The sequence below is a fragment of the Myotis yumanensis genome, unplaced genomic scaffold, assembly GCF_028538775.1.
Source record: "Myotis yumanensis isolate MYYU_CA2020_CCGP unplaced genomic scaffold, mMyoYum1.0.hap1 SCAF_5, whole genome shotgun sequence".
Classification (NCBI taxonomy): domain Eukaryota; kingdom Metazoa; phylum Chordata; class Mammalia; order Chiroptera; family Vespertilionidae; genus Myotis; species Myotis yumanensis.
Window position 1 is genome coordinate 8,259,932 of NW_027223756.1, and position 27,729 is coordinate 8,287,660.

Sequence of the window (27,729 nt, forward strand, 5' to 3'; positions counted from 1 at the left end):
CCTGCCCCCTGATGGGGCAAGTGCAGGACACAACCAGCTGATGAATCTCTCTCATAACGACGTTTCTCTCTCCCCCTTCCTTCCCTCCCTTCTACTCTCTCTGAAAAGCAATGGAAAATATATCTTCAGGTGAGGATTAACAACCAGAATATACTTCTCCACCTGCTGTCTTGCTAGCAGAACTACAGTTTCATGGAGTGAAATAATATACCAAGCTCAGGAAATGAATCTTGACTGATCTAAGTAAATCATGGCAATCTGTCATTTAGATCAGTGGTTCTCAACCTTCCTAATGCCGTGACCCTTTAATACAGTTCCTCATGTTGTGGTGACCCCAACCATAAAATTATTTTCGTTGCTACTTCATAACTATAATTTTGCTACTGTTATGAATCGTAATGTAAATATCTGATATGCAGGATGTATTTAGGCGACTCCTGTGAAAGGGTCGTTTGATCCCCAAAGGCAGTGGTTCTCAACCTTCCTAATGCCTCGACCCTTTAATACAGTTCCTCATGTTGTGGTGACCCCCAATTTCATTGTTACAAATTGAACATAATTAAAACATAGTGATTAATCACAAAAACAATATGTAATTATATATGTGTTTTCCCGATGGTCTTAGGCGACCCCTGTGAAATGGTTGTTTGACCCCCAAAGGGGTCGCGACCCACAGGTTGAGAACCGCTGGTTTAGATTTTCATGAAACTGTTTTTCAGCTTCCCTTGCAACTAGGACCAACTTATGACCAATGAGACGTTGAGTTAATCTGGACCTTCAGGAAATTTTCCAGTCTGCTCTATTTCCTTGCTCCTTCCTCTGAACCCACGCCTAGTATATTGCTAGTGCCATCTTATACTAAATGGAAAGAGCTTAAATTTGGGAGTTAGATATACATGGATATGAATCTCAATTTTGTTCCCGAGCTATCCAGGGCAATATCCTTATTTCTGTGGAACCTTACTTTTGTCACTTGTTAAATAGGCAAAAGTATCTATGATAGAACAATGGAATAAGGGATAAACAATGAAGGTTTGAAAAGTTCATGGAGCCTATAGTGGGGCTCAATAACTGGGATTCCTTATCTAATTAAATTTAATGAAAACATCCCTGTCACGGCAACCAACACTCACCGTGGTACACAAAACCTGTGATTCCATGCCCTCCACCAAGTCATTTTGATTTAATGTTCAGCAGAAAGAACACATTTGTGATGGCAATTTTTTTTTCTTTTCAGAAGCCTAGTTGTTAGAGATAAAGAACCACATGTTATATAGATAGTTGACAAATTTCCTTTACTTGTTTTTATATCCACATGATTGTAAAAAAGCCAACAGTGCGAATGGCCACTTTGGTAAAAACACACAGTGTTCAAACCTAGAAAGATTACATTCTTTGGACGGGTTTTATTCCCAGGATATCGAACCCCTTGGCCATGACAGCAGTCACTGCTTCACACAGCAGCATACGGCCCATGTTCACCTTCAACACTTTTCCTGAGAAGACAGAACAACAAAGATAGTAACTAATTTGTTTTTCTTTCCGAAAATCGTTATTAAAGAATCTATGCTACTTCTGGATTTTACTGAGAATTGAATAGCCCAACAACCCATAGATGTTTTTTGGGCTTTAACTAGAATCACCTTTACCTTAAACTACAGAAACAATCAAAGAACTAAAGGTGTTTCTGTTCAAGCCCTAGCCGGTTTGGCTCACTGGATAGAGCGTCGGCCTGGGGACTGAAGGGTCCCAGGTTTGATTCTGGTCAAGGGCATGTACCTCGGTTACAGGAACATCCCCAGTAGGGGGTGTGCAGGAGGCAGCTGGTTGATGCTTCTCTGTCATTGATGTTTCTAACTCTCTATCCCTCTCCCTTCCTCTCTGTAAAAAATCAATAAAATATATATTTTAAAGGTGTTTCTGTTCAAGAAGTCTGTTTTTACCTGATAACTAGAGGCCCGGTGCACAAAATTCATGCATGGGGTGGGGGGGAGAAGGGTCCCTCAGCCCGGCCTGCACCCTCTCGCTATCTGGGACCTTTCGGGGGATGTCTGACTGCAGGTTTAGGCCCGATCCCACAGGGATTCCTGTGGATTGAGCCTAAACTGACAGTTGGTCATCCCTCTCACAATTCGGGACTCGCTGGCTCCTAACTGCCCGCCTACCTGCTTGATCAGCCCTAACCACTCACCTGCCTGCCTGATTGCCCTAACCGCTCCCCTGCCTGCCTCATGGCCCCTAATCACTCGCCTGCCTGCATCACTGCCCTTAACCCACTCTGCTTGCCTCATCACCCCTAACCACTTGCCTGCCTGCCTGATTGCCCCTAACCACTCACCTGCCTGCCTGATCGCCCCTAACTGCCTCTGTCTACCTGCCTGATCACCCCTAACTATTCTGCCTGCCTGATCACCCCTAACTGCTCGGTGGGGGGCAGGGCTGTTCTGGTGTCTGGTTGTTCTGGTCATTCCGCCATTTCAGTCACTGGGCTTTTATTATATAGGATAAGACAACAGATACAAGATTTGAAATTATTACAAGTGTAAATTTCATCTTCCCATTTAAAATTTAGAGTTCTTTCCCAGGCTTTAAGGTCTTATGTAAGTATAAACTTTAATATCATGATAATGGTGAGATGTTTTTTCTTAATAAAGTTTCAGTTCACGGGCATGAACCTCAGAAATATCTACTTGCCCTGTGACATATTAATTCACTCTATTTCATTAACTTTGTAACATGACAGAGCAGAAAGCCTAAGGTAAAAAAATATATAATTCCCCCCACCCCAAGGGCAGTTTTGCATTATCAAGAACCCCCAAAGACTTGTCCTGGAACCCTCAGTCACACTGAAATTATCCTATTCCTAGTGAATGGTCTTCTAATTGTTTTCTTTGGAGTCTTACGGTTTCATACCATGTGCCCAGGGGTGGGAAAACTATAGACTATATGGAAATGGAAAGAATTCCATTTATGCTTTTATTAGAGCTAGTGCAATTTTGTCATTATATATGAAAACCACCTGATTATAATGAATCAGGGACATAGAAAGGGAATGGACTGACTATTCTTGGGGGGGAAAGGGGAATGGGAGATTCGGGAAGAGACTGGACAAAAATCGTGCACCTATGGATGAGGACAGTGGGTGGGGAGTGAGGGCGGAGGGTGGGGCGGGAACTGGAAGGAGGGGAGTTATGGGTGGGGGGGGAAGAGGAACAAATGTAATCTGAACAATAAAAATTTAATAAAAAAAAAAAAAAAAGAAAAGAAAAGAAAACCACCTATACCCAATTCAAATAAATGCCTTTAGGTGTCCCTTCTGCAAAGTGACCAGGAGACATGGCACTTACCAGTTTGCCGATCTTTCTCCACACAATAGCAGCTATCATAAAATTCAGTGAAAGTAGTTGCCAGCTCATAGATATAATCACAGAGAGTGTGGAGAAACAGGTCATCCAAAATCTTCTGCAGAATCTCAGGGAACCGTAGGATACACCGGCCCAGTTTCCATTCCTTCTCGTGGTCCAAGGTGATCTCGGTCTCTCGAGCGGCTTTCTGGAGCATCTCTTCATCAATATTGGCCAGACGAGCAATAGACCTGGAAAATCAGGCAATACCCACCATCACCATTCCTCTGTTAGGCACATTCTCTTTCACATGAAAACATGGAATAAGAAGTGACTGATATATGTAAGAACTGTCATTCTGGGTTGAAACAAGACAATGGTGTACCCACAATTACCTGATTCTGGTGAATGCATACAACAAGTAAGCAGCTGTGTTTCCTCTGTCGTCCAGCATTTTGTCAAAAGAGAAGATGTAGTCATTCAACCGGTTATGGGAGAGATCAGCATATTTGATACAGCCATAAGCAACGGATGTCTGAGCAGCCTTCAGTTCCTCTGGGGTTAGAACCTTTTGCAGAAACAAAAACAAGCCTCACAGCTTACTGACCACTGCCTTTGTCCTGGTGTCTCATGGGCAGAAAACGGGGATAGGGAGCATCTAATGGTGCTCCTTTATCATTGAACTGTGGAACAACATGAGCCCATCCACAGAGAAAATAATGAAAATACAACTCATCAGCTCTGCATAACAAAGAATGTTTCTATGAGAAACTTGATATGTAAAGTATGAGGTGTCAGTTTTAATTTTCTTCCAATGTATTCAGGAGATATAAAAGTGCAGTCAATTATTAAGTTATACCCACTTCATTCCATAAAGATTCTGAGTTAGCAGAGAGCAAACAAGAGAGTAAAATAAAAACTAAAAATTAGGGTCAAGTAATTAATTGAACTCAAAACGGTGTCAAAAGTAAGAGAAAGAATTCATGTAGTTTTGCCAATATCTGCTCATACATTTTTAATTTAATGTATTTTTATTGATTTCAGAGAGGAAGGGAGAGGGAGAGAGAAAATAGAAACATCAATGATGAGAGAGAATCATTGACTGGCTGCTTCCTGCACGGTGCTAACTGGGGATTGAGTCCGAAATCCAGGCCATGTGCCCTGATTGAGAATAAAAATGTGACCTCCTGCCCTAGCTGGTTTGGCTCAGTGGATAGAGCCTTGGCCTGCAGACTGAAGGGTCCCAGGTCCGATCTCGGTCAAGGGCATATGCCAGGGTTTTTGAGCTCGATCCTCTGTAAGGGGCATGCAGGAGGCAACCAATCCATGATTCTCTCTCATCACTGATGTTTCTATCCCTCTCTCCCCCTCTCCCTTCCTCTCTGAAAAAGGTATTTTTTTTAAAAAGTGTGACCTCCTGGTTCATAGGTCGACGCTCAACCACTGACCAACTCTGGCTGGGCTGGTCACACATTCTGAACTATTATTAGGCCACAAGTAAGTAATTAAGGATTTCTGTTCTGAACTTGATTAAGTAGCTTATAGTAGACCAGTGATGGCGAACCTTTTGAGCTCGGTGTGTCAGCATTTTGAAAAACCCTAACTTGCCGAAACCGGTTTGGCTCAGTGGATAGAGCGTCGGCCTGCGGACTGAAAGGTCCCGGGTTCGATTCCGGTCAAGGGCATGTACCTGGGTTGCGGGCACATCCCCAGTGGGAGATGTGCAGGAGGCAGCTGATCGATGTTTCTCTCTCATCGATGTTTCTAACTCTCTATCTCTCTCCCTTCCTCTCTGTAAAAAATCAATAAAATATATTTAAAAAAAAAAGAAAAACCCTAACTTAACTCTGGTGCCGTGTCACATATAGAAATTTTTTGATATTTGCAACCATAGTAAAACAAAAATTTATATTTTTTATATTTATTTTATATATTTAAATGCCATTTAACAAAGAAAAATCAACCAAAAAAATGAGTTCACGTGTCACCTCTGACACGCGTGTCATAGGTTCGCCATCACTGTAGTAGACTAACCTTTACACCAGAAGCAACTATTTAAAAGCTGGATACCCTTAGCTCGTTTGGCTCAGTGGACAGAGTGTCAGCCTGCAGACTGAAGGATCCTGGGTTTAATTCTGGTCAAGGGCACATACCTGGGTTGGGGGCTCGATCCCCAGTAGGAGGGTGTGCAGGAGGCAGCTGATCAATGATTCTATGTCATCATTAATGTTTCTCTCTCTCTCTTCTCCCTCTCCCTTCCTCTCTGTACTCAATAAAAAAGAAATTAAAAAAACTGGATAAATTAACTCGGAAGCTAGAAGACAATGGAACATTGTTTTTAAAATGCTGAAAGAGTCCTGGCTGGTGTGACTCAGTGGTTGAGTGTCGTTCCATGCACCAAGAGATCGTCGGTTGATTCCCAGTTGGGGCATATGTCTGGGTTATGGGCTTGATCCCCAGTAGGGGGCATGCAGGAGGCAGGCCTATTGGTGTTTCTCTCTCCCACTTCCTCTCTCTCTAAAAAACATAAAAAAATAAAAATGAAATGCTGAAAGAACAGCTGACAAACTGGAATCCTATACCCAATAAAAACATCCAAACTGAAGGCAATATAAAAATGCTTTCAGACAACTACTGACAAAATTTGTCACCAGCAGACTTGTACTATACACACACACAATGCTAAAAGGAGACCTTCTGACTGAAGAAAATAATCCTAGGTGGAAGTAAAAAAACTGTAGGAAGGAATAAAGTACACAGGAAAGCTAAATGTGTGGATAAATAGTAATAAACATTTCCCGTTTAAAACAAACACTGAGCAAAAGACTGAACAAACCCTTCACAAAAGAAGATATCTAAATGGCTAATAAGCATATGAAAAGTTAGTCAACATCATTGCTCATAGGGAAATGTAAATTTTAACCACAGTGAGATGCTACTACACACAAAAGAAAGGCTAAAAACAGACAAATCAAGTGTTGGTGAGGATGAGGCAAGTGGAATAATCATATATTGCGGGTGGGAGCTCCTTGGAAATTTTTAATAAAGTTAAGTATAAGCCTCCCTGTTGTGTTGCCTATTCTGATGGCGCATCAGTGGCCTTGGGTGGTAGTCTGCTATGACTATTCTACAAATGCTCCCAGAGAAAGGAGCTTAGCAGATGCAGACTGGAGACTCAAACTGCCCCAGTCTGCAATACTTTCCCATCACTGGTTCAAAGCAATGACGGAAACTACCAATAAGAAGCAGAGATACTGATAGGAGAATCGAAGATGGCGGCATAGGTAAACACCGGAGACTGCCGCCGTGGACAACCACTTCAAAAATACAACTAAAAGTCGGAACGGACATCAACCAGAACCACGGGAAGGCTGGCTGAGGAGAGTCTCTTCAACTAGAAGCAAAAACAACAGCATTCCGACGCTCAGCGGAGGCGCAGTGTGGAAAATTTAAAGGTACGGCGGTGCGGTGGTGAGGGTGCGCGCGCAAAGCGGGCTGGCGGCTGAGGGCGCGATTGTCGTTTTCAATCAGGAGCGAGTCTCAGACTCTGGGCTACAGATCCGGGTGAGTCTCTAGGGACCCAGACTCAAGCGGGAGAAGCGGGACTGTCTGGCTACGGCCCCTCCGAGGTTTGCAGCGTTTGCTGGGACAGAGAGGCAGAGCCCCTGGGGACGGACTGAGAGCGGCCATAGCTGCTCCCTCCCCCCCGCCCTGTTGAGCCCGCCCCGCCCAAACCCTGCGCACAGCCATTTGCCGATCGCCTCAGGCAAGGGCTGGACTAGCGCCTCCCCTGAGGACTGAAGTTTTCCCACAGCTGATTTCCACCGCCAGTCGGCCTGGTGGTCAAATCCCACTAGTGTTAACTACAACAATTAAGGCTTGGCTAGAACAAGACTGTGCACAGAGACCACAAGGGGGTGCACCAAGAAAGCATAAAAGATGCGGAGACAAAAAAACATGACAGAAATGGAGGATATGGAGCTAAGAATCGCAAATTTGAGGGCTTGCCATAAATTTGTGCAGAGCCTCACGAAAACTAATGAGACCCTCGATGCTACGATAAAGAAATTAGAAAGTAAGCATACACGGACTGAAATAAAGAATATTATACCCAATAGCAGACCAGAGGAGCACAAGAATCAAGTCAAAGATTCGACAAAAAACACCCAATTGGAAAAGCAAAATGAAAAAAGAATCCGAAAGTGTGAAGATAGTGTAAGGAGCCTCTGGGACAGCTTTAAGCGGACTAATATCAGAGTCATTGGAGTGCCAGAAGATGAGAGACAGCAAGATATTGAAAACCTATTTCAAGAAATAATGGCAGAAAACTTCCCCCACCTGGAGAAAGAAATGGACTTACAGGTCCAAGAAGCGCAGAGAACCCCAAACAAAAGGAATCCAAAGAGGACCACACCAAGACACATCATCATTAAAATGCCAAGAGCAAAAGACAAAGAGAAAATCTTAAAAGCAGCAAGAGAAAGAGGCTCAATTACCTACAAGGGAATACCCATACGACTGTCAGCTGATTTCTCAACAGAAACTTTGCAGGCCAGAAGGGAATGGCAAGAAATATTCAAAGTGCTGAATACCAAGAACCTACAACCAAGATTACTTTATCCAGCAAAGCTATCATTCAGAATTGAAGGTCAGATAAAGAGCTTCACAGATAAGGAAAAACTAAAGGAGTTCATCACCGCCAAACCAGTATTATATGAAATGCTGAAAGGTATCCTTTAAGAAGAGGAAGAAGAAGAAAAAGGTAAAGATACAAATTATGAACAACAAATATGCATCTATCAACAAATGAATCTAAGAATCAAGTGAATAAATAACCTGATGTACAGAATGAACTGGTGATTATAATAGAATCAGGGACATAGAAAGGGAATGGACTGACTATTCTTGGGGGAAAAGGGGTGTGGGAGATGCGGGAAGTGACCGGACAAAAATCATGTACCTATGGATGAACTCAGTGGGTGGGGAGTGAGGGTGGAGGGTGGGGTGGGAGCTGGAAGGAGGGGAGTTATGGGGGGAAAAAAGAGGAACAAATGTAATAATCTGAACAATAAAGATTTAAAAAAAAAAAAAAAAAAAAAAGAAGCAGAAATACTATGCCATATTAACAAAGAAGCCATGTTTTGTAAACGCCAAAACTGTATTTTCAAAATAAATATTCAGCAATTCACGAAACAAACTTACTGTGCAATAAGATCTGAGTAATAAAGCCTGTTGTAAATGGACTGACTCCTTCCCAGTTCTATCGATAAAACAAAAACAAAATCACAACACAATGCATGGTACATCATATGCACATAAGCCTTTAATTACCTTGTCTCTTTCTTTTTCCTTCAATTTGTCCATGGACCGTTTTAGTCCTTCTTCCAAAAGGTCTATGAGGCGCACTGTTTCACCTGAACGTGTTTTGAACTTCTTCCTAAAAAAATTTATTGACATTCCTAATTATATAGATTTTGAAACAGACCCGACTTAGAAATCTTTGAAAATGAAGGTTTGATACTGCCCTATTCCAGTTGGTAATCAGGGAAGATGCCAAAAGAAACAAACAGATACTTTCAAGTGTCCTTCCTCTATAGCCCTCAGCTTAAAGCATTCTATGCTTTAGGTTCCTAATAGCATTCTCGACATGTTCATCGTTAATACATCCCCTACGACGGAAAACAGCATTTGTTATTTTGTCTATTTTCCTGAACACTAAGTTTGGCTTAGCTGTTTTACTTTCTTAGTAAAATTATTAATAAAATACATGTTTGGGAAGTAGGTGAATTCTTAACTGGAATCTCATTTGCATTTCTCTATTCAGTAACCAACTCTGAATACTTATTATAATCAGCTGGAGAGCTTAAAAAACAACAATGCTATAAATGAAACATCTTTTTCTATCTCTCACAAAGCCTACCAAAATAATTGTGATACTTCCCATTAAAGTTTTATTTTCAGAGTTGCCTTAGAAAGGATCTTCTTGCCCTAGCTGGTTTGGCTCAGTGGATAGAGCATCAGCCTGCAGACTGAAGGGTCCCAGATTCGATTCCGGTCAAGAGCACATGCCCAGGTTGTGGGCTCAATCCCCAGTGGGGGGCGTGCAGGAAGCAGCTAATCAATGATTCTCTCTCATCATTGATGTTTCTATCACTTCTCCCTCTCTCTTCCTCCTTGAAAAAAAAAAAAGAAAAAGAAAAAAAAAAGATTTCCTTGCCCTTTATCATAGAATTGAAACACCTTTATTTTCCCAGAAATACAGGAAATACGGCATGGCTTTCCTTATGCCATCCCCTCTTTGAGTGTCCAACAACTTGCAAATCTTGTCTGATGAAATGATATCCATTATAAAGCCTAGTCAAAGGACTAAGTGAAGTCTTACTTACCATCACCATTTTGCAAACATTGATCTTTTTTGTTGCTTCCTACCTGGGTAAATATGGCAGGCTATCATATTTAAATATTTACACTAAAATGCTCAGAGATTCTGCCACCTATTTTTTGGTGAGATTTTTCAGCTTTAAGACATTTTACAATAAATGATTTATTGTTTTATTTATCACCCCTGTTATTCCTTGGATGCCTGTTTATTGAGCACCTGCTGTGCATGCATCAGCTGGATGCTCCAACGTGTGTCCATGAAGGTACCTAGAACGTGGCTTCTTCCCTGAAGGAACCTATCATCTGAAGCAGAGCAATTCTCTGTGGAGCCAGTTAACGTGGTTAACTATCACTGAAATTCGTCTTCATTTTTAATGGTCTAGGATGCCATAATTACAAGATGCTGAGAGCGCAGAAATGTAAAACCACCACCACAAAAACCCCTTAGCTATTACATGATAAGGAAGTTAAGTGTCAAGATATATTTTGGTGGTAAACATAAAAGATAAAAGCCAATTTAATGATGTCACCTAACTATAGGAATAATCATCTAAATTTTCATCCAAAAATTCAACAGTTACGAAACTAAGATGCTATAAACAACACTCAACTCACTGGTTAGTTTCTCAGCACTTTCTTAGGACCATGAGCATCGTGAGGTCCCAGTCAGTGTTTTCTGATTGCAAAAGTGTGCAGCTCTTCAGAAGGTTCATACACTATAATTAAAACATGTTTGCTGTTGATGCCAAGGCCTCTGATCTCCAGATAATCAGCATCTAAAATAATACCTTGACACACCTACCTGCCTTTTATGTTAATTGGGGCTTTTGTACACTGGCCAGTCAAGCATTTTGAGCTAGAGCTACTTCATGTGGTTATTGTAAGCATTACTGTCTTTGTTTAATGGTAGTATCTGAGCTGTGTCACCAAATCTAAAATGCCACAGATTTTAAAGACATATTAATTAAATAGCTAAGGAATCTCTATTGAATGTAAAATGTTAAAAAAAATTTGTGCCTTGGAATTGATGAACACTATATATAAATATTTGCTTGTATTTACCTTCTTATCATAAAAGTTAAGCAGAATGTGGGGAAAGAACTGGATTATAGAAAAACTGAAAGTATAGATAGTAACATGTCTCAAAAATACTTGAGATAAGCATAAAAATGGAAGCTGTGAACCTTAAAACTCAGACATTTACAAAATGCTTGAAATATACTGTCGAATATTTTGTTGGAAATCTAAGGAGGTACTGTGATAGAATTTATAATTTAGATCTGTGGGAATGAAAACTATTAATTCTATAGTTTGGTTTTCTTTCAACTTTGTATAAACCCCCCTAAAAGGTTACATCCTCTGGCAGTGATAAGACATACGTACAAAACAGCTCAGCTGGGTTCACCACTAGAACATATGTAGACTTTAAAAAGTGTGGACTTTTAAAATTCTAACATGGTATCAAATGAAATACAGACTCTGATTTCAAAGAAATTTGGGCCCCTTAGGTTTTCCAGACTTACTTGTCTTCCCCCAGCACCACACCAAATCCAGCATGATACACCCGAGTTACTTTAGGGTCATACCAACCAATCATTTGGCCAGCAGCAAATACTGTCTGGAAGTGCACAGCCTACAAAAGAAAAGAAATAGAAAGTTACTTGGTAAGCTTTCTAATAATAAAAAGACTTACAGCTCTTATGCTTAAGGATAAAAGTTTATAAAATTCAAATCACTCACAAATCTTGTAAGGCAAGTGTAATATACTAGTAAAAGCTATTTTTATTACCTCCATATGAGAAACAGTAAGAGCAGGACTGGTACACTTTCTATGTATAAAGGTTTTTAAAGCAACTGAATTTAGGGCAGGTTCATGTACACTAATTTCAGTTAAATTTTCTGTCACACAACACCATTTCAGTTGGGAATGGTCACTGAGGTTCAGAGAAGTAACAGTTTCCTGTTTATGGAGACAAGCTGAAAAGCAGGGAAGTGTCCAAGTATGGCCAAACCCAAACCGTGTTTTTTCTCCTATGTTACAAATGATGTTCTGAATGTCAGTCTTTGGGGAAAATTTAGTCTTCAAGTGCCAAGTGCCACAAACCTCACCAGACCGTCTCATCTCTAGTCAATATAAGAAAATATACGAATCTACAAACTCACTTGTCCACTGTCCACCACGTAGATAATCGTATTTGCTTTTTCCTCAATTAGTCTTTGTTTAAGAGCAGCCAGGTCAGATGTATCATAGGTATAACCTCCGTCGGACTTCACTATGGTTAAAGGTATGGAACATCCTGGGACAAATACAATCTTTCTGCCATCATCCACTTGCACAAATCCTAGAAGAATAATCTTTATCAATAATGTTAAAAGAACCCTGAAAGAATATAAATGCTTAGCCATTACAGGATATTTATTAGAGAGCTCAGACATTACATGACTTTTTTCTCTCCGTGACCTATGCATCTTGCAAAATGGCTACTGTCAAGGTTGTCTGGCACCCAGGGTATTTTCAGGGCACAGGTGAGATATCCTGACCATTTTCTGGACTGACACTCCCAAACTCTTTGTAGAACACCTCACTGGAGCCACCCACTCAGTAGACACAGCATACGTAAATCCATGCTTTGTTTTCAAGCTGGAGCTACAGCCTTTCCTGGGAGAGAGATGCAATTTCTATCACTGGCTCTTAAACTGTGTTAAAAGAACATGATGACAATACTAACAGCTATATTTGAGGGCTGCAGTGTGCCAAATACTATGCTAAGTCTTATGTGCAATAAATACTATTATTTTTGCTTTTTTTTAAAAAAGTTAAACTGCCTCAGGGTGAATATCAGACTTATCACTTATTAGCCATGTGACCTAAGGAAGTTACTACCTTCTCTGTGCTTTTCTCATTAAAGAGTCTTTAAATTTTTATCTTTTTTTTTTTTGAGAGAGAAACATTGGTTTGTTGTTCCACTTATTTAAACATTCATTGGTTGATTTTTGTATTTGCCTTGACAGGGAATCAAACCTGCAATCTTAGTGTATCAGTAACACTCTCTAAGCAAATGAGCTAAAATTTTATGTTAAAAGTATGGTTCCAGCCCCGGCCAGGTAGCTCCATTGGTTAGAGCATTGTCCTGATACGCCAAGGTTACAGGTTCTAGCCCTCATCAGGGCGCATACAAGAAGCAACCAATGAATGCATAAATAAGTGAAACAAGAAATCAATCTTTCTCTTTCTCTTTAAAATCAATCAGTCCATAAATAAAAATTAAAAATAAAAGTATGGTCCTGCCCCGGGGTGGTGTGGGCAGTGTGGCTCAGTTGGTTGAGTGTTGTCCCATGCACTGAAAAGTTGCCAGTTCAATTCCTGGTCAGGGTACATACCCAGGTTGCGGGTTCGATCCCCAGTTGGGGTATGTAGAGGACACAATCAATCAATGTTTCTCTCTCTAAAATCCATTAGCCAAAAATGGAATAATTTGAGCATTATAAAAAATAACAAAGCAAGTGATTGAAAAATATAAAATACTAGAGGCCCAGTGCACGAATTCGTGCACCAGCGGGGTCCCTCGGTCTGGCCTGCGGGATCAGGCTGAAACTGGCTCTCCGACATCCCGAGGGGTCCCGGATTGTGAGAGGGTGCAAGCCAGGCCGAGGGACCCCATCAGTGAACGATCGGGGTGGGGAGGAATGCAGAGGGTTGGCCAGCTGGGGAAGGACCTCGGGAGGGCTCCAGGGCATGTCCGGCCTGTATCACTCAGTCCTGATCAGCCAGACCCCAGCAGCAAGCTAACCTACTGGTTGGAGCGTCTGCCCCCTGGTAGTCAGTGCATGTCATAGCAAGTGGTTGAGAGGCCTTAGCATATCATTAGCATATTACACTTTGATTGGTTGAACGGCTGACTGGACACTTAGCATATTAGGCTTTTATTATATAGGACTAGAGGCCCGCTGCATGAAGAGATTCGTGCAATAGGCCTTCCCTTCCCCTGGCTGCCGGCACCAGTTTTCCTCTGGCACCTGGGACCCAGGCCCTACTCCAGCCAGAGCCTTCAGTCTTTGCTGCTCCAGTCAAAGCCTTCAGTCTTCACTCCCCTGCTTTGCGCCTACATATGCAAATTAACTACCATCTTTGTTGGGTTAATTTGCATACTCTACTGATTGGCTGGTGAGTACAGCAGAGGGAGGGTCAATTTACATGTTTGTCTATTATTAGGTAAGATACTAAACCTCATTTATAATAATGCTAAGAACAACTCAGTTGTCATATCTAGAAGAGGCTAAGAAACTAATTTATTATTCTGAAAATTGATAGAGAAAAATCAAATCAAGCATTCTACTGTCTTATATAAACTGTACATCAGAGTAACCAAAATTATATGACAAAGTTCTGCACACAAGAAATTGCAGGTAACAAAGAAGGAATGACAGAATGCCACCATTTTCCAACCTCTAATGAAGTAATGGATCAAAGCCATCATCATCAATAGCTCCTAAAACCGCTGGGAAAGTCCAGTGGGGAGATTTAATGACAGATTAGGTGACAACACCTAAACCCCGGAATCCATCTTAGTATCACAAAAAGAGCCAACCAGACATTGTTTACATTTTTGCAAATAAAAGACAAAATAAGGAAAGAAAACACAAACCAGAATTTAATCAAGCCTCTTTTAAAAATAGAGGGTAATTATGTTAAATAACACCATATGGAAAATTCTGTAAAACAAATGGCTCAGTTTCTTCCAACAACAAAAGGAAAAAAAAAGGAGGAAAAGAAGCGATACCCATGGATTTACAGAACTTAAGTATATTTTAAACAAATGTAATGTTCAGACTCTGAAAAAAACACACACCACACTTCATGAGTTAAATAGATTATGAATCAATGTGGGATATTTAGACTCTGATGGACCACTTACTAATATAAAAAATCATCATTAATTTTCACGGAGTGGTAATGGTAAAATGATTCTGAAATGGGAGAAAGAGCCTGTTCATTTGGACACATACCAAAATAGTTACGGGTGAAATTACATGATGTAATAAGCAGTGAACAGACATAATAAGGTTTGTTCTGTATTCCTAATTGTTGAGGTTGGGTAACAAGTACATGGAGTTGTGGGGGAGGGGGAGACTATAATAGTCTCTCCACTTTAGCGTTTGTCTGAAAATTTCCATAATCAGAGTTAAAATATAAAAGGAGCACCCACCTTTATCTTCAAATTCCTTTACAACATCATTCATCCTATCTTGATAGAAGGACTCCCCCCTCTCTATTAAAGAGATGTCCAATGCATCGTAGATTTTATTAAACTCTAGGGAAAAAAGTCACCAAGTGAAGAAAATGGTTAGGAATTTAAACAAAGAGGAAACATGCATCTTAGAGTAAAATAACTTTATTGTTTAATTAAACCATTTGGAAGGAAGAAAATTATATTTAAAAATGTATGATACAGAACATTATATGCATACTGCCATTTTGAAAACGTGGCAAGAATATTGTAAGACACACATCAAAATATTAACAGTGGGTGGGACTATAGGTAATTTTTTCTTTTTCCTGTCCACATTTACATTTTTCCTACAAAGAATATATACGTTTGTAATTTAAAAAACTTTTATTTTTAAAAAAGAACAAAAAAAGAAAGAAAAGCCTTTCCTACTTGAAGATCAAATATTTACTCAATTTCTTTTTACCTCTTCCTAATTTGAACCATTTAACTGACTGTCTAGCCATGCATCAGTGACACAATATTATTTACAGTAGCATTATAAAACATTTTACTACCTAGTGCTGCAAAACAGCCATCGTTAGTCTTCCTTTTTAAAGGTTTACTAGCTATTGTTATTTACTTATTCTTCAGAGTGACCTTTACAATTATTTTGTCAAGCTTGAAAACTTGAAATTGTCTTATAATGACAAATGAATTTCAGTAAGTAGGGGACTTTGCATGATACTCTGTTCAAACATTCTATTACACCTGCTGTGTATTTCTCTTCGTCTCAGTCCTATACATCTCTGGATAAATTTATTCCCATTTGTTGTATAGCTTTGGTTGCTACGTGAACAAAGGTCTTTTTCTCTTCCACTTTCTTTCCTAATTAATTTTTTTTCTGATTTCTGAGAAAGTTTAATTTTCTACCTGCTTATCTTTTTTCTTAAAATAAGCAAGTTTTGCCAAAACCGGTTTGGCTCAGTGGATAGAGCGTCGGCCTGCGGACTGAAGGGTCCCGGGTTCGATTACGGTCAAGGGCATGTACCTGGGTTGCGGGCACATCCCCAGTAGGAGATGTGCAGGAGGTGGCTGATCGATGTTTCTCTCTCATCGATATTTCTAACTCTCTATCTCTCTCCCTTCCTCTCTGTAAAAAAATCAATAAAAAAATATATTAAAAAAAAAATAAAAATAAAATAAAATAAAATAAAATAAGCAAGTTTCAATGCTTAAGAGCAGCATTTTTAAAATATATTTTATTGATTTTTTACAGAGAGGAAAGGAGAGAGATAGTTAGAAACATCGATGAGAGAGAAACATTGATCAGCTGCCTCCTGCACACCTCCTACTGGGGATGTGCCCGCAACCCAGGTACATGCCCTTGACCGGAATCGAACCTGGGACCTTTCAGTCCACAGGCTGACGCTCTATCCACTGAGCCAAACCGGTTACGGCCTATCTGCTTATCTTAATAAACTTGCTTTAAAAGTCTATTTGCCAGTCCTGGAAAGCTTAACATGTCATTTAAGATCAAATCTGAATAAAGACTCAAGGAGACGACATGCAGCATCCTTGCTGAGTGAATGAACCAAGTCCAGAAACTCACCTTGGCGGGAGACATCACAGATAAGCTTCCAACCTTTTATGATATCTGGATCTTTACTCTGGAGCAGAACTACACACTGGTACGCTCGCTTCTTAAATTCCTCCTCAGTATCAAATCTCTTCTTGGATTCCTGTATTTAAATAAAAAAAAGTAAGGTTTATAAAAAGAGCGAACCCTGTATTCTAGATTAAGCATTTGTTCATTTCTCAAAAAAACAAACAAAACCCACCAAAAAGCCAAAGAGTGAGGAAGTGAAAGTTAGAACATCAGAACAAGTAGTCTATCTCATAGTCAAGAATATTGTTACAAACGAATGTGTCAAAGAATGCTATTATTTCTTTTGAAATCATTTTACTTGAAAATACAAAATTCTCATCATGGTACTACCTCTAACTTTTCTAATTCACAAAAGCCTACTCACAACAATGCTTTTGTGTTCCAGTGGAAAAATAAAGAATAGCTAGCAGGTAGGTCTGGTTTTACTGGACTCTATTTTCCATTTAGATGTGGTCCTAAATATATATATTTTTAAATGGATTTCAGAGAGGAAGGGAGAGGGTGAGAGAGATAGAAACATCAATGGTGACAGAGAATCACTGATTGGCTGCCTCCAGCACTCCTACTGGGGATTGAGCCAACAACCTGGGCATGTGCCCTTGACTGGAATCGAACTCGGATCCCTTCAGTCTGCAGGCCGACACTCTATCCACTGAGCCAAACCAGTTAGGGCCTGAATATTTTTTAAAATTAAAAATAAAGTTACTTTCACCGTTTTATTTTAATTTTAAAAGCAACACATGCTTACTGTAAAGAAAATAAAAGTATATATATACTAGTACATAGTTAGTTAATCCCACCCCAAACTAACCAGTAATAACAAAACTTTGGTATATAATTCTAGACATTTCTTTGTAAATACACCCCTATATGTTTTAACAAAAACTGGAAATACAGCACTTTTCTTTTACTATAGTTTTAAAATTTTAGCAATGTAATATAAACATCTTCTTGCATTAATAGATTTGCTTCATTATTCAGAGCACAGAACTCCAACAGATAATTATAACACTAGCTATTTTACCTGTCTCATATCAGTAAACATTTTGGTTGTTTTCAATAGAAAACATTTACTAAAAGACAAAACAAAACTCAACACAAGCAACAAAAAGCCCCACAAATGTTTACTTTTTTAAAAAAATAAATATTTTATTGATTTTTTACAGAGAGGAAGGGAAAGGGATAGAGAGTTAGAAACATCAATGAGAGCGAAACATCGATCAGCTGCCTCCTGCACACTCCCTACTGGGGATGTGCCCGCAACCAAGGTACATGCCCTTGACCGGAATCGAACCTGGGACCCTTGAGTCCACAGACTGATGCTCTATCCACTGAGCCCAACTGGTTAGGACATATTTATTTTTTAATGTAATAATCCTATTCTTGGGAAGTTAAAATAATTTTAAAAAGTAAAAAAAAAAGAACTACATGTACAAAGTTGTTCACTGAATAGATAAGAGCCCCCCAAAATGGAGGGGAAAATCAATAACAGATTAACAAACTCTGGTACACTAATCCAACAAAACAACATGCAGTCATTTTATAAAGTAACACGAAAGAGTTTATAATAAAATGTTAAGTATAATACAAAATTATACTATAACTAGAGGCCCGGTGCACAAATTCGTGCAAGGGTGGGGTCCCTTGGCTGGTCGGCAATGGGGGGCGGGTGAAGGTTGGCTGTGGGAGTGCACTGACCACCAGGAAGCAGCTCCTGCGTTGAGCGTCTGCCCCCTGGTGGTCAGTGCGCATCATAGCTACCAGCTGGTCATCCAGTCATTTAGGCTTTTATATATATAGATTACAAATAATGTAATAAAATTTATGGATAAGTTAAAAAATCAAAGAAGGTTGACCACAGTGATTAATTTAAAGGTAGGATTTATGGTAAATTTTAGAAAAAAGAGATTTAATGTTTTTAAAAGCTGATTTCAGAGAGAGAGGGGGAGAGAGAAACATAAGTTGGCTGCCTCCTGCATGCCCCCTACTGGGGATTGAACCCATAACCCAGGAATGGACCCCAATGGGGAATCAAACTAGCAAATTCTTAGTACATGGGATGATGCCCAACCAAGCCACACAGGCCAGGGCAGTAAATTTGTCTTTTAAAAACTGTTCTTCTAGCCCTAGCTGGTTTGGCTCAGTGGATAGAGCGTCAGCCTACAGACCGAAGGGTCCCAGGTTTGATTCCTGCCAAGGGCACATGCCTGGTTTGCAGGCTTGATCCGCAGTAGGGGACATGCAGGAGGCAGCCAATCAATGATTCTTTCCCATCACTGATGTTTCTATCTCTCTTTCCCTCTCCCTTCCTCTCTGAAATCAATAAAGATTTATTTAAAAAATAAAAAAATAAAAACTCTTCTTCCATATACTTAATAACATTTTCAAAATACATAAAACTGAGAAAACAACAGCATCAAAAACATTTTAAGTACTGGGAGACGATGGAAAAATATTTTAAATACTAAAATGTATTTTGGTTAACAAACTCCTAAATTCACTGAGTAATAGGTAAAGTGGGAAAATTTAATTTTTAGCATACACCAATACAATAGCAAAGAATGTGTTAAGGGGTAGGGAGTTTAGCAACTTTTATTTAGGTCCACAGCAGCTTCAAATACCATCTAAACTCCCTAAGGAAAATGAATAATTATGACTTAATGGTAAACACACAAATAATATAATAAATGATATCAAACCTTATAAAAGGCCTGCAGATCCCCAATAGGAGGTGAAACTGTTAGGTAATCTGGAAATTTATCCTGCAGGTGAGCGATGAGCATGCCAAATTGGGTTCCCCAATCTCCTATATGGTTTAATCTGATACCAATCAGAGAACAAAATTTTAAAATGACAAACATTAATATTTAGGTGCCTGTACATCCAGTAACACAAACTGCATACAACAGGTCTCCAAAATTTGCTGAATGAATGAAGTCTCTACCAATAGACTGTGATCTGCTTATTGTGTAGTTAACTGGGACAATGATAGTTGAGCCCATGTTGGTCATTATAATTTTATGAAAATTTAACTTTTAAACCAATTATCTCAGTGTAATTTGTACCGGTGGTTCTCAAATGTCAATGGACAAAATTCTTCAAAACATGCCAATCCAACCACTTCTCATCCCTCACTGCTTTTAACTAGTCTCAAACCACCACATCACATCTTAACTGGATTACAATAGCCTTCTAACTTATCACTATAGTAATTCCTCCTTTGCCTGGTTTCTTCACGGAAGCCAAAGTAATATTGAAGTAGATTATAGACACGCCTCATTTTATTGTGCCATGCTTTATAGCACTTCACAGAAGTTGCATTTTTTATTTACTTATTTTTTTATTTTTATTTTTTTAGAGAGAGTGAAAGGGAGGGGGAGAGACACATACAGAAACATCAATATAAACATCATGACAAACAGATTGGTTGCTGGGGATCGGGCCTGAAACCAAGGTATATGCTCTTGACCAGAACAGAACTCGTGACCCTTCAGTCCGTGGGCTGACGCTCTATCCACTGAGCCAAACCAGCTAGGGTGAAGTTGCATTTTTTAAAAATCAAAGGCAAGACCCTCCACCAGCAAAAAGATTATGAATAGCTTTACTGTGGTACTGGCTCTATTGTGGTGGTCTGGAACTGAACCTGCAGTATCTCCAAGGTATGTCTATACTTGGTTCTACTAATTAAGACTCTCCAGTCGCTTCCTATTACACTAAGGAATAAAATCCCGATTTCCTGCCATGGCCTGCAAGTCCCTTGCCTACCTCTCCCCGTACTGAAATATAAACCCCTACTATACAGGAGGCACCCAAGAAATACTGTGGAATGAATGGGGCCGGGGGTACCTTTTCCTTGGTTCCACCCCCAGTTACTAGTTCAGAGGAGAGGCCCAGGACATAATTTTTTTAAAAAGCCTACTGATGATTAAGAGCAGAACCACACTCATAAAACACTGATATAGTCAAAGATTTTTTCTCAAGTGACATTTGTCATTTGCTATAGAACGTTCCAAAGGCAAGAGTATATACCTTAGCACATCATATCCTGCAAATTCAAAGAGGCGGCACATGCTCTCTCCTATGATAGTTGACCTGAGATGGCCTACGTGCATCTCTTTGGCTATGTTGGGAGAGGAAAAGTCAACTACAACCTGGAATAGAAAACAAAAAGAGAGATTTTTATAGATAACAATGTTGTACTATAATTATGTAATGTGATAAATACAGGTACAGAGGCAATCACATCACAACATATCATATAAATAAATCAAAACAACACATACATATTACATTTGCACAATGTTATATATCAAATACATTCAATAAAAATAAATTTTTAAATGGGGCAGAAACATTTTATTCTGCTAACACATTCATTAATAACATGTAATAACAAACTCAGACTTAAATAATAGCTTGGCTTATACTTCAACTGCGTTGTTTTTCTGATGAATCTACCTGTCCATAATTAATTGAATTCGTTTATACAAATTATCTATGCTTTGTTTCAGCAATATCTCAAAAACATCAGCTGGTTGCTTCAAATGCCTTATGAAATAAAGTGAAAAGAAAAATCATGTAACAAGCAAGGTCCAGGAAAAAGGCTACGCTGAGTTATGCTCATAATCTCACATGTTAGTGATTAAACCTCAGTATGAGAAGTAAAAGCCATTCCCAGTTACAGCACTTTTCATAGTCTTAAGTATTACATTAGTATATCAATTAAAAATTGTACATATACCTTTTTGTTCTCTCCAAGGGCAGGTAGTTGAACACCATTCACTAGGAGATTGGTCAACTGCTTTGATACAAAATTCTTTCTTAAGTGGACATTAATAAAACCTAATGAACAGCAGAGAGAAAAAAAAATCAGCTAGCCTCCTATCTTTAAGAACTGCTTTCTCCCAAAGACCTCAATCTCACTTATGCTGGCTCCACAGAGCTAATCTGGCTTTTGGCAAAACTCTTCAGGATTCCAGTACCACTTGGGGCCTTGACTTGAGGGCCCATGTCAGCTCGGTTTCAGCACTTATTCCAGACCTTCCCACTGTCCTGAGAGCTGACTTAATTCAGGGCCCCTTCACTCTCAGCAAATGATTTGTTCACCTCTGAACAAAAAATAGACCGCCTTTTAGCCATAGACTTATCTGCCATTGTCTACCTTTTTGCTGAAGAAAAACTGAATCATGGAGAGGTAAGGAAACTTCACCTAAGATCAGGCAGCTAATTCTAGACTAAAACCTCGGTTTCCTAACTCTCAATCCAAGGTGCTTTCACCATCTTGTTCAGTATACCGGACTTAATCCTACATTTATATTTAGCTACGGTTTTCATTTTTATTCCAAAAAGGGCTCAGCATCAATACAACAACTTAAGAAGGGTAACATTGTCATACCAGGACCAGCAATTTCAACTTTTTCAATATATTCATTGTCTGGGAGGTGTTTGGTAATGTTTTCGGCAATTTCTCTTGGATTAACTCTCTGTTCCTTGGTTTTGAGCATCTACAATACAATACAAAACGATTCATTATACAACGGGTTTCAGCAAGTTACTCAGAAATGCACAACTGACAAAGCATTAGATGCATATGACACAGACCAATCAAAAGGCAGAAGCAGAGAAGCCCAATGACCTTGTACATGGACAGATTAAAGCATCAAGCATCAAGTCTCAAGAGGAACACAAAAGTGCCCAAACCACGTGATCTCCACTTCAGAATGAGTTGCCACACGTCTATAACATTTTTACAAAGACATTAGTTATTACTCTGTTTCCAAGATATTTACATTTCTAATTTTCAAATCACGAGTGTGCCAATATGCAGACTTGGGTAATAACAACCACCCTTATAAACTTGACCCCAATGAAGACACACCTTATCTCGGGGGGAGGGAAGAATCTGAACTCTTTAGCTGAACCCTTTCTCTTCAACAAAGAAAGGAAAGCGAAAATGCCCAAAGTTGGGCAATTAACCACAAACACATTAGACAAGGCAGCTGTTAAAAACAGGGAATACTGACTGGAAATGAAATCCATCAGCCTACCTCAAAGACACCACAGTTGCATCAAATATTGGATGGAAATGCTGGGTGGTAAATGGCTAACGTTTACTCCCTCACCTTCTATCACTCACCAGTAACACACAGCAACCCTGGCTGCAACAGGAGGGAAGTACAAAAACAGAACAGTACCCACTATTGCTCTTAAATATTGCGAATACTTACAAAATTTAATTGAATATTCAAATCTGTGCTTTTTAAAAATAAAAAAAAATCCCTTTTCTCAAGTTTTTCAGAATTGTGGGAAATGTTATTTTCGTTGAGGAAACAAAAATTTGCTATTACTTATATAGAAGGTAATGAGGAAGCTAACGTGTAAGAAAATCACATGACCCAGAGCGCTTCTTCACAATGCACTCACCTGAGAGATACCCATGGCACTGTTACACTGATAGTCCCCAAACTTGGGCTGCTGACTTGGTGTCACTAGTAGAGGAGGATTTTCCAAATCTGGATACGCAGCCTTAATGGCACAGCCAAAGACCTCTTGTAGGCGGCGATTGATGTTAATCATATTTTTAGTTGGTCTGTTCCTTTCTGCTTGAAGACTCTGAGGAAAAAAAAAGTACGTCAATAAAATATTAAATTATCATATAAAATTTTCCCAAATACCTTGAGAAACCTTCAAATACCTTGAGAAGACCAAAGGTAACATACACTCACAATGCGATGCTCTCCCATCTGGGGTATGCTAGGAAATGTAACAGGACAAGTCTATCCCGTAGAACATGTAAGACAGAAACAGGAAATGCCCCAAGCTCTCTTTCTATAGTTATCTTAACAGAACAGAAACTGAGAGAAAGGAGTATGAAGAGCTGACCAAATCTTAGCTTCTCTAGAGTTCCGAAAAAATAGTACAAAATTTGACATATATAAAATGCTGGAAGTAAAAACTCTATGGACAAAAACAAGTAAAAAAAACTTTGTAAAGTATATGATTATCTAACCAATATTCTGTACACCTGGAATTAATACAAAATAATGTTGAACTGTAAAGTGTAATAATAATAAAAGTAAAAAAATGTATTCATGTTGTCTCTTAATTAAAATGTTGACCTCTTCCAGTCATGAAATGTGATAGGTAATATCTAAATATCAGAAAAACAGGTGGTTTTGTCTTACTGTTAAATAATCCCATGTTGGACTATTCCTACTCCTACTTCTCATTTTCTGTGAAGTGGGATACCTTCATTTAAGATGGTATATAATTAGTTACCTCTATTACTACACTTATCACACCTTCTCAGAATTATGTGTCTCCACTACCAGACTCCTGGAGGAAGGAAAAGTACTTATTCATGGCTCCATCCCTGACACCTAGCACTGCACCTGCTATGCAACAGGTAAAAAAATGGTGACTGAACTTATATGCTTTTAATGGAATACAAATAAAAACGTTGCCTACACACTAGTCACAATTTTATGTTAATCAAAATGTCAGTAACAATGGCAAAAATAATAAAAGCTGGGATTTGAGTAGCACTGTGTCAAGAACTGGGCCTAGCCTGGCCTGTGCTGCTCACTGGTTGAGCATCAACCTATGAACCTGGAGGCCACGGTTCAATTCCCAGTCAGGACTCATGCCAGACTTGTGGGCTCGATCCCTAGTAGGGGGTGTGCAGGAGGCAGCCGATCAATGATTCTCTCTCATCATTGATGTTTCTCTCCCCTTCTCCCTTCTTCTCTGAAATCAATAAAAACGTATTTTTTTAAAACATGAGACTTCATCTTAAAGACAAATAAGGACAGCTTAATGGAAAGGGGATAAGGAAGAGTTGAAAGTGCTGAATTAATGAAAACAACGGTAAAATGCCTCTGAGATAAACCATCCAATAAGTGTTTCTAAGTCAGAGCACATGGCAGAGTGCTCCAGGAATAGAAGTGGGGTGAATGGGCGTCCCACACAGTACTTTCTTCTTCTTGGCTTGCTATTTTCTGTTGTGTACCTTGTGTTCAGCTCAGGAGCTATTACTCAGTAGACCACAGTATCTGTGAAAGAACCACCGTGCCGCCCACATTACACTGGCAGTGTTCTCATACTTACACACTAGAGCTAATTTGTATCAGGCACATGTGCATTAGAATACACTGTATGTCCTTTTGTATCTTTTACATAATCATGAGCACATATTAGGCACTTAATACTTTTGAACTGAAAAAATAAAAATACAATAGAGAAACGAGTATAAGTAAGTGTGGAAAGAATGAGGTAATGACAAAGGTAAGGTATTTTAGGGAAGATTCCATGGAAAAGGAATTTTGTGATTTTAGAAGACAGAAAGACAAAGCTATCTGAAGCAGAACAGAGCACACATAGGCAATAGAAGATTTCATGAGAGTAGGGCAGGCAGAGTCTGAGATGAATAAATGGGACCGACTGGAAAAGACACCGTGCCAGTCAGCCCGGCTGAGAGTAGTACACACACAGGAGAACATGCATGGGACTGAGGTCCTCCCCGAGGATGTGTCATCAGCAGACCTGAAAGGCAGGCCAGAAGATTAAACCCAACAGAAGCAAGCTCAGCTTTTTGAACAAGACTGATAGACACTATTAGATGGTGAGGTCATTAAATAACAAAGACAGCACAAGCTTCATGGAAAAAAATTGTTCAGAAATATTAAGTTGGAAAAGGAACCCAACCACTATGACACTATAAAATATAAAAATAAAATAGCAAAATAACCAACTTGGGGCAGAAGAGGACTGTGAATGTATTTTGAAACATTTCCCATTGATTGAGGCACTTACTTAAAATTCAAAAAGTATCCTGTTAAAAGGCACAGCCATGAACTGTTAAAAAATAATGTCTTGCCCTAGCCGGAGTGGATAGTGTCGGCCTGCGGACTGAAGGGTCCCAAGTTCGATTCCAGTCAAGGGCACATGCCCAGGTTGCGCTCGGGGTTGCGGGCTCAATCCCCAATAGGGGGTGCGCAGGAGGCAGCCAATCAATGATTCTCTCTCATCACTGATGTTTCTCTCTCTCCCCCTCTCCCTTCCTCTCTGAAATCAATAAAAATACATTTTAAAAAATGTCTCAAAAAAAAGAAGTCTTAACCCTACCTTGAAGCTGGCCAAACACTCAGGACGAGGAAACATTTCTAAGAGCCCTGGAAGACAAACTGTCCAAATTCCTCAGAGCCAACTTTCCGAATCTTCAATAGCAAGGAGTTCTAAAGAGAGGCAATAATTCAAACTGTAGAATGAAACCAGAGCCAGGGGACTCACCTTTCGAAGGATATTCAGTCGATACTTTAATTTTAAGTTTTCTTCCCGCAGCTGCTCCAAATTCGGAGAAGCTTCTAAACAGCCACCGTTTTTCAGCCGGTCAATTTCAGCCGTCAGAGACTTGATCTCTCTTTCCTGTAAAAGAAAAGGCACTTTGTTCGGCCGCGTATGACAGTTGGCCTCCGTGATGTAATCCACTGGACTGTAAACTCACTTCCTCCTTTCCCCTCTCCACCAGGCATGGGCAAGGCAAAGGTGATAGGGGCGGAGGACTTTCCCTTTGATAAGTGGGGACTGTCCTTCCTCAAGCTCTTTGATGACATCAGCACATTATCCTGGACAATACGGAAAACTTGTGAAAGAAAAAATACGAGTGTGAAGCACACAATGGGGTAAGCCTCACGTCCCAGGTTTCTTTCTTTGGCCCAAGTGTTTGCCTTTTGCCCTCTCTGGATCTTCCCCCCATCCTCCCCCCCTTTCTTTCCAGTGTCTTAGATCCCAGACCAGGCTTTTTACTCTGATACCTAAAATCAAAGACATGCCAACTCGCAAGGAAGTGAAGCTTCCAACCGAACTGCTGTTACCGAGGGAGAGGGACGTCCCTTGACATGTAAGAATGTTTACCAGGACGTAACTAAAACCAAACACCTCCCCTCCCCCCCGCTCCAAAAAAACCCCAACAACACAAAAACACAGTTGGCATAAATAAGCAAACATTACCTTCCAGGTGCTGAGCTAAACCCTTCAGAAACTGTGTCTATAATCCTTCCCACCGCCAGGGAAGAAGCACTGACACCCCCACGCTGGCCCAGAACAGATGCCCGGAGCAGCCGACCTGCCGGTTTGCTCGATCCGCCTGAACCTCGGGGCTGCCGAGTTAGGGCTATAAACCCGTTCCCTGGACGTGGCGATGACTAACTTGAGCTCCTTGCCTCCCACCCAAGGCACTGCCCAACTTTCGCTTTCACTGTGAGCTTGTGACGGTGAAGGCAGCGAGCAAAGTCCCGTGCGATGAGCCCTGCCCTGGGCTTTTCAGAATTCCTCCTGCTCAGCACCACGGAGAGAAGGGAGGCTGAGCTGCAACCCCGGACCCACGGCGCCTCTCTTCTCCCCGCCAGAGGTTGCAGGGCACACGCAACCCCTGCAGCCACGCGTGTGCGCGGGGCAGGAGGGACCCCGAGGGGCGGCTGTAATGAGCTCGCCAGGCTCCAGCCCAACAGGACATGCTGGCTGGGAGAGGGAGGGTGTACGAGAGGGCGGGGCCCTGGGACGATGGGTTCTTTCCCTCCCACCCCTGGGAGGGGGCTCGCCTCCGAGGCACCACCGCCCGGGTCCCGGGACCCCGCTGCGCGCGCCTGAGGGGCACGGGCCGGTCCCGGCCGCTCTGCCGCCGCCTCGACGACGCTCGGGCGGGAGCCGGGGCCGGTCCCTCCCCTCCACGCCCTCGCCCTGGCCCCCTGCGGCCCGACCTGCTGCTGCAGCCGCGCGGAGCACTGAGCCACCAGCCCGTCCATCCTCCTGTCAGCGTCTCACGCAACAAGTAGCCGGAAGCGGAAACGGCCAGCACTTTCCGGAAGCGGAAATCTCGAGGCTGACAGGGTGCCGCCGCCGCCGCCTCTGCTGCCCCCTGGCGGGATCCAGGACGCACTGCGGGGAGAACCCGCGGGAAGTCGGCCGGGATTGGGGCTGCCGCCCTGACACTGGGCTTTTGTGGGAGGGCAATGCGGTTCGGACCCGAGCTGCTCTGTGTGCTTGGACGGACTTAGGGTAGTCAGAGGCGCTTACCTACAGCTTCTGTCTCTCAACGTCTTCAGTTTACCCGTCTGTGAAATGGGCACCG

At 40.8% G+C, this 27,729-nt stretch overlaps 1 protein-coding gene across 1 annotated transcript; it reads right to left on the reverse strand.

Moving 5' to 3' along the window:
* Positions 1-1,278: 1,278 nt before the first annotated feature.
* Positions 1,279-27,440, reverse strand: RARS1 (arginyl-tRNA synthetase 1). Its single transcript, XM_070414448.1, has 15 exons — positions 27,359-27,440; positions 25,890-26,024; positions 23,025-23,213; positions 21,997-22,105; positions 21,343-21,443; positions 20,631-20,752; positions 19,301-19,421; positions 16,545-16,674; positions 14,933-15,037; positions 11,889-12,067; positions 11,249-11,358; positions 8,676-8,781; positions 3,740-3,912; positions 3,348-3,595; positions 1,279-1,496 (listed from the first exon to the last, which is right to left on the reverse strand). The coding sequence occupies exons 1-15, from the start codon at positions 27,401-27,403 to the stop codon at positions 1,387-1,389; spliced, it is 1,983 nt and encodes a 660-aa protein (XP_070270549.1). The 5' UTR covers positions 27,404-27,440; the 3' UTR covers positions 1,279-1,386.
* Positions 27,441-27,729: the final 289 nt, after the last annotated feature.

Coding starts and splice junctions, on each gene's coding strand:
- RARS1 (XM_070414448.1), bottom strand. CDS start 27,403: ATGGACGGGCTGGTGGCTCAGTGCTCCGCGCGGCTGCAGCAGCAG. Junction 11,359..11,888: donor ACGTGGTGGACAGTGGACAA/GTGAGTTTGTAG, acceptor TTTCTTTTGTAG/GCTGTGCACTTCCAGACAGT. Junction 3,596..3,739: donor TATGCATTCACCAGAATCAG/GTAATTGTGGGT, acceptor CTGATTTTCCAG/GTCTATTGCTCGTCTGGCCA.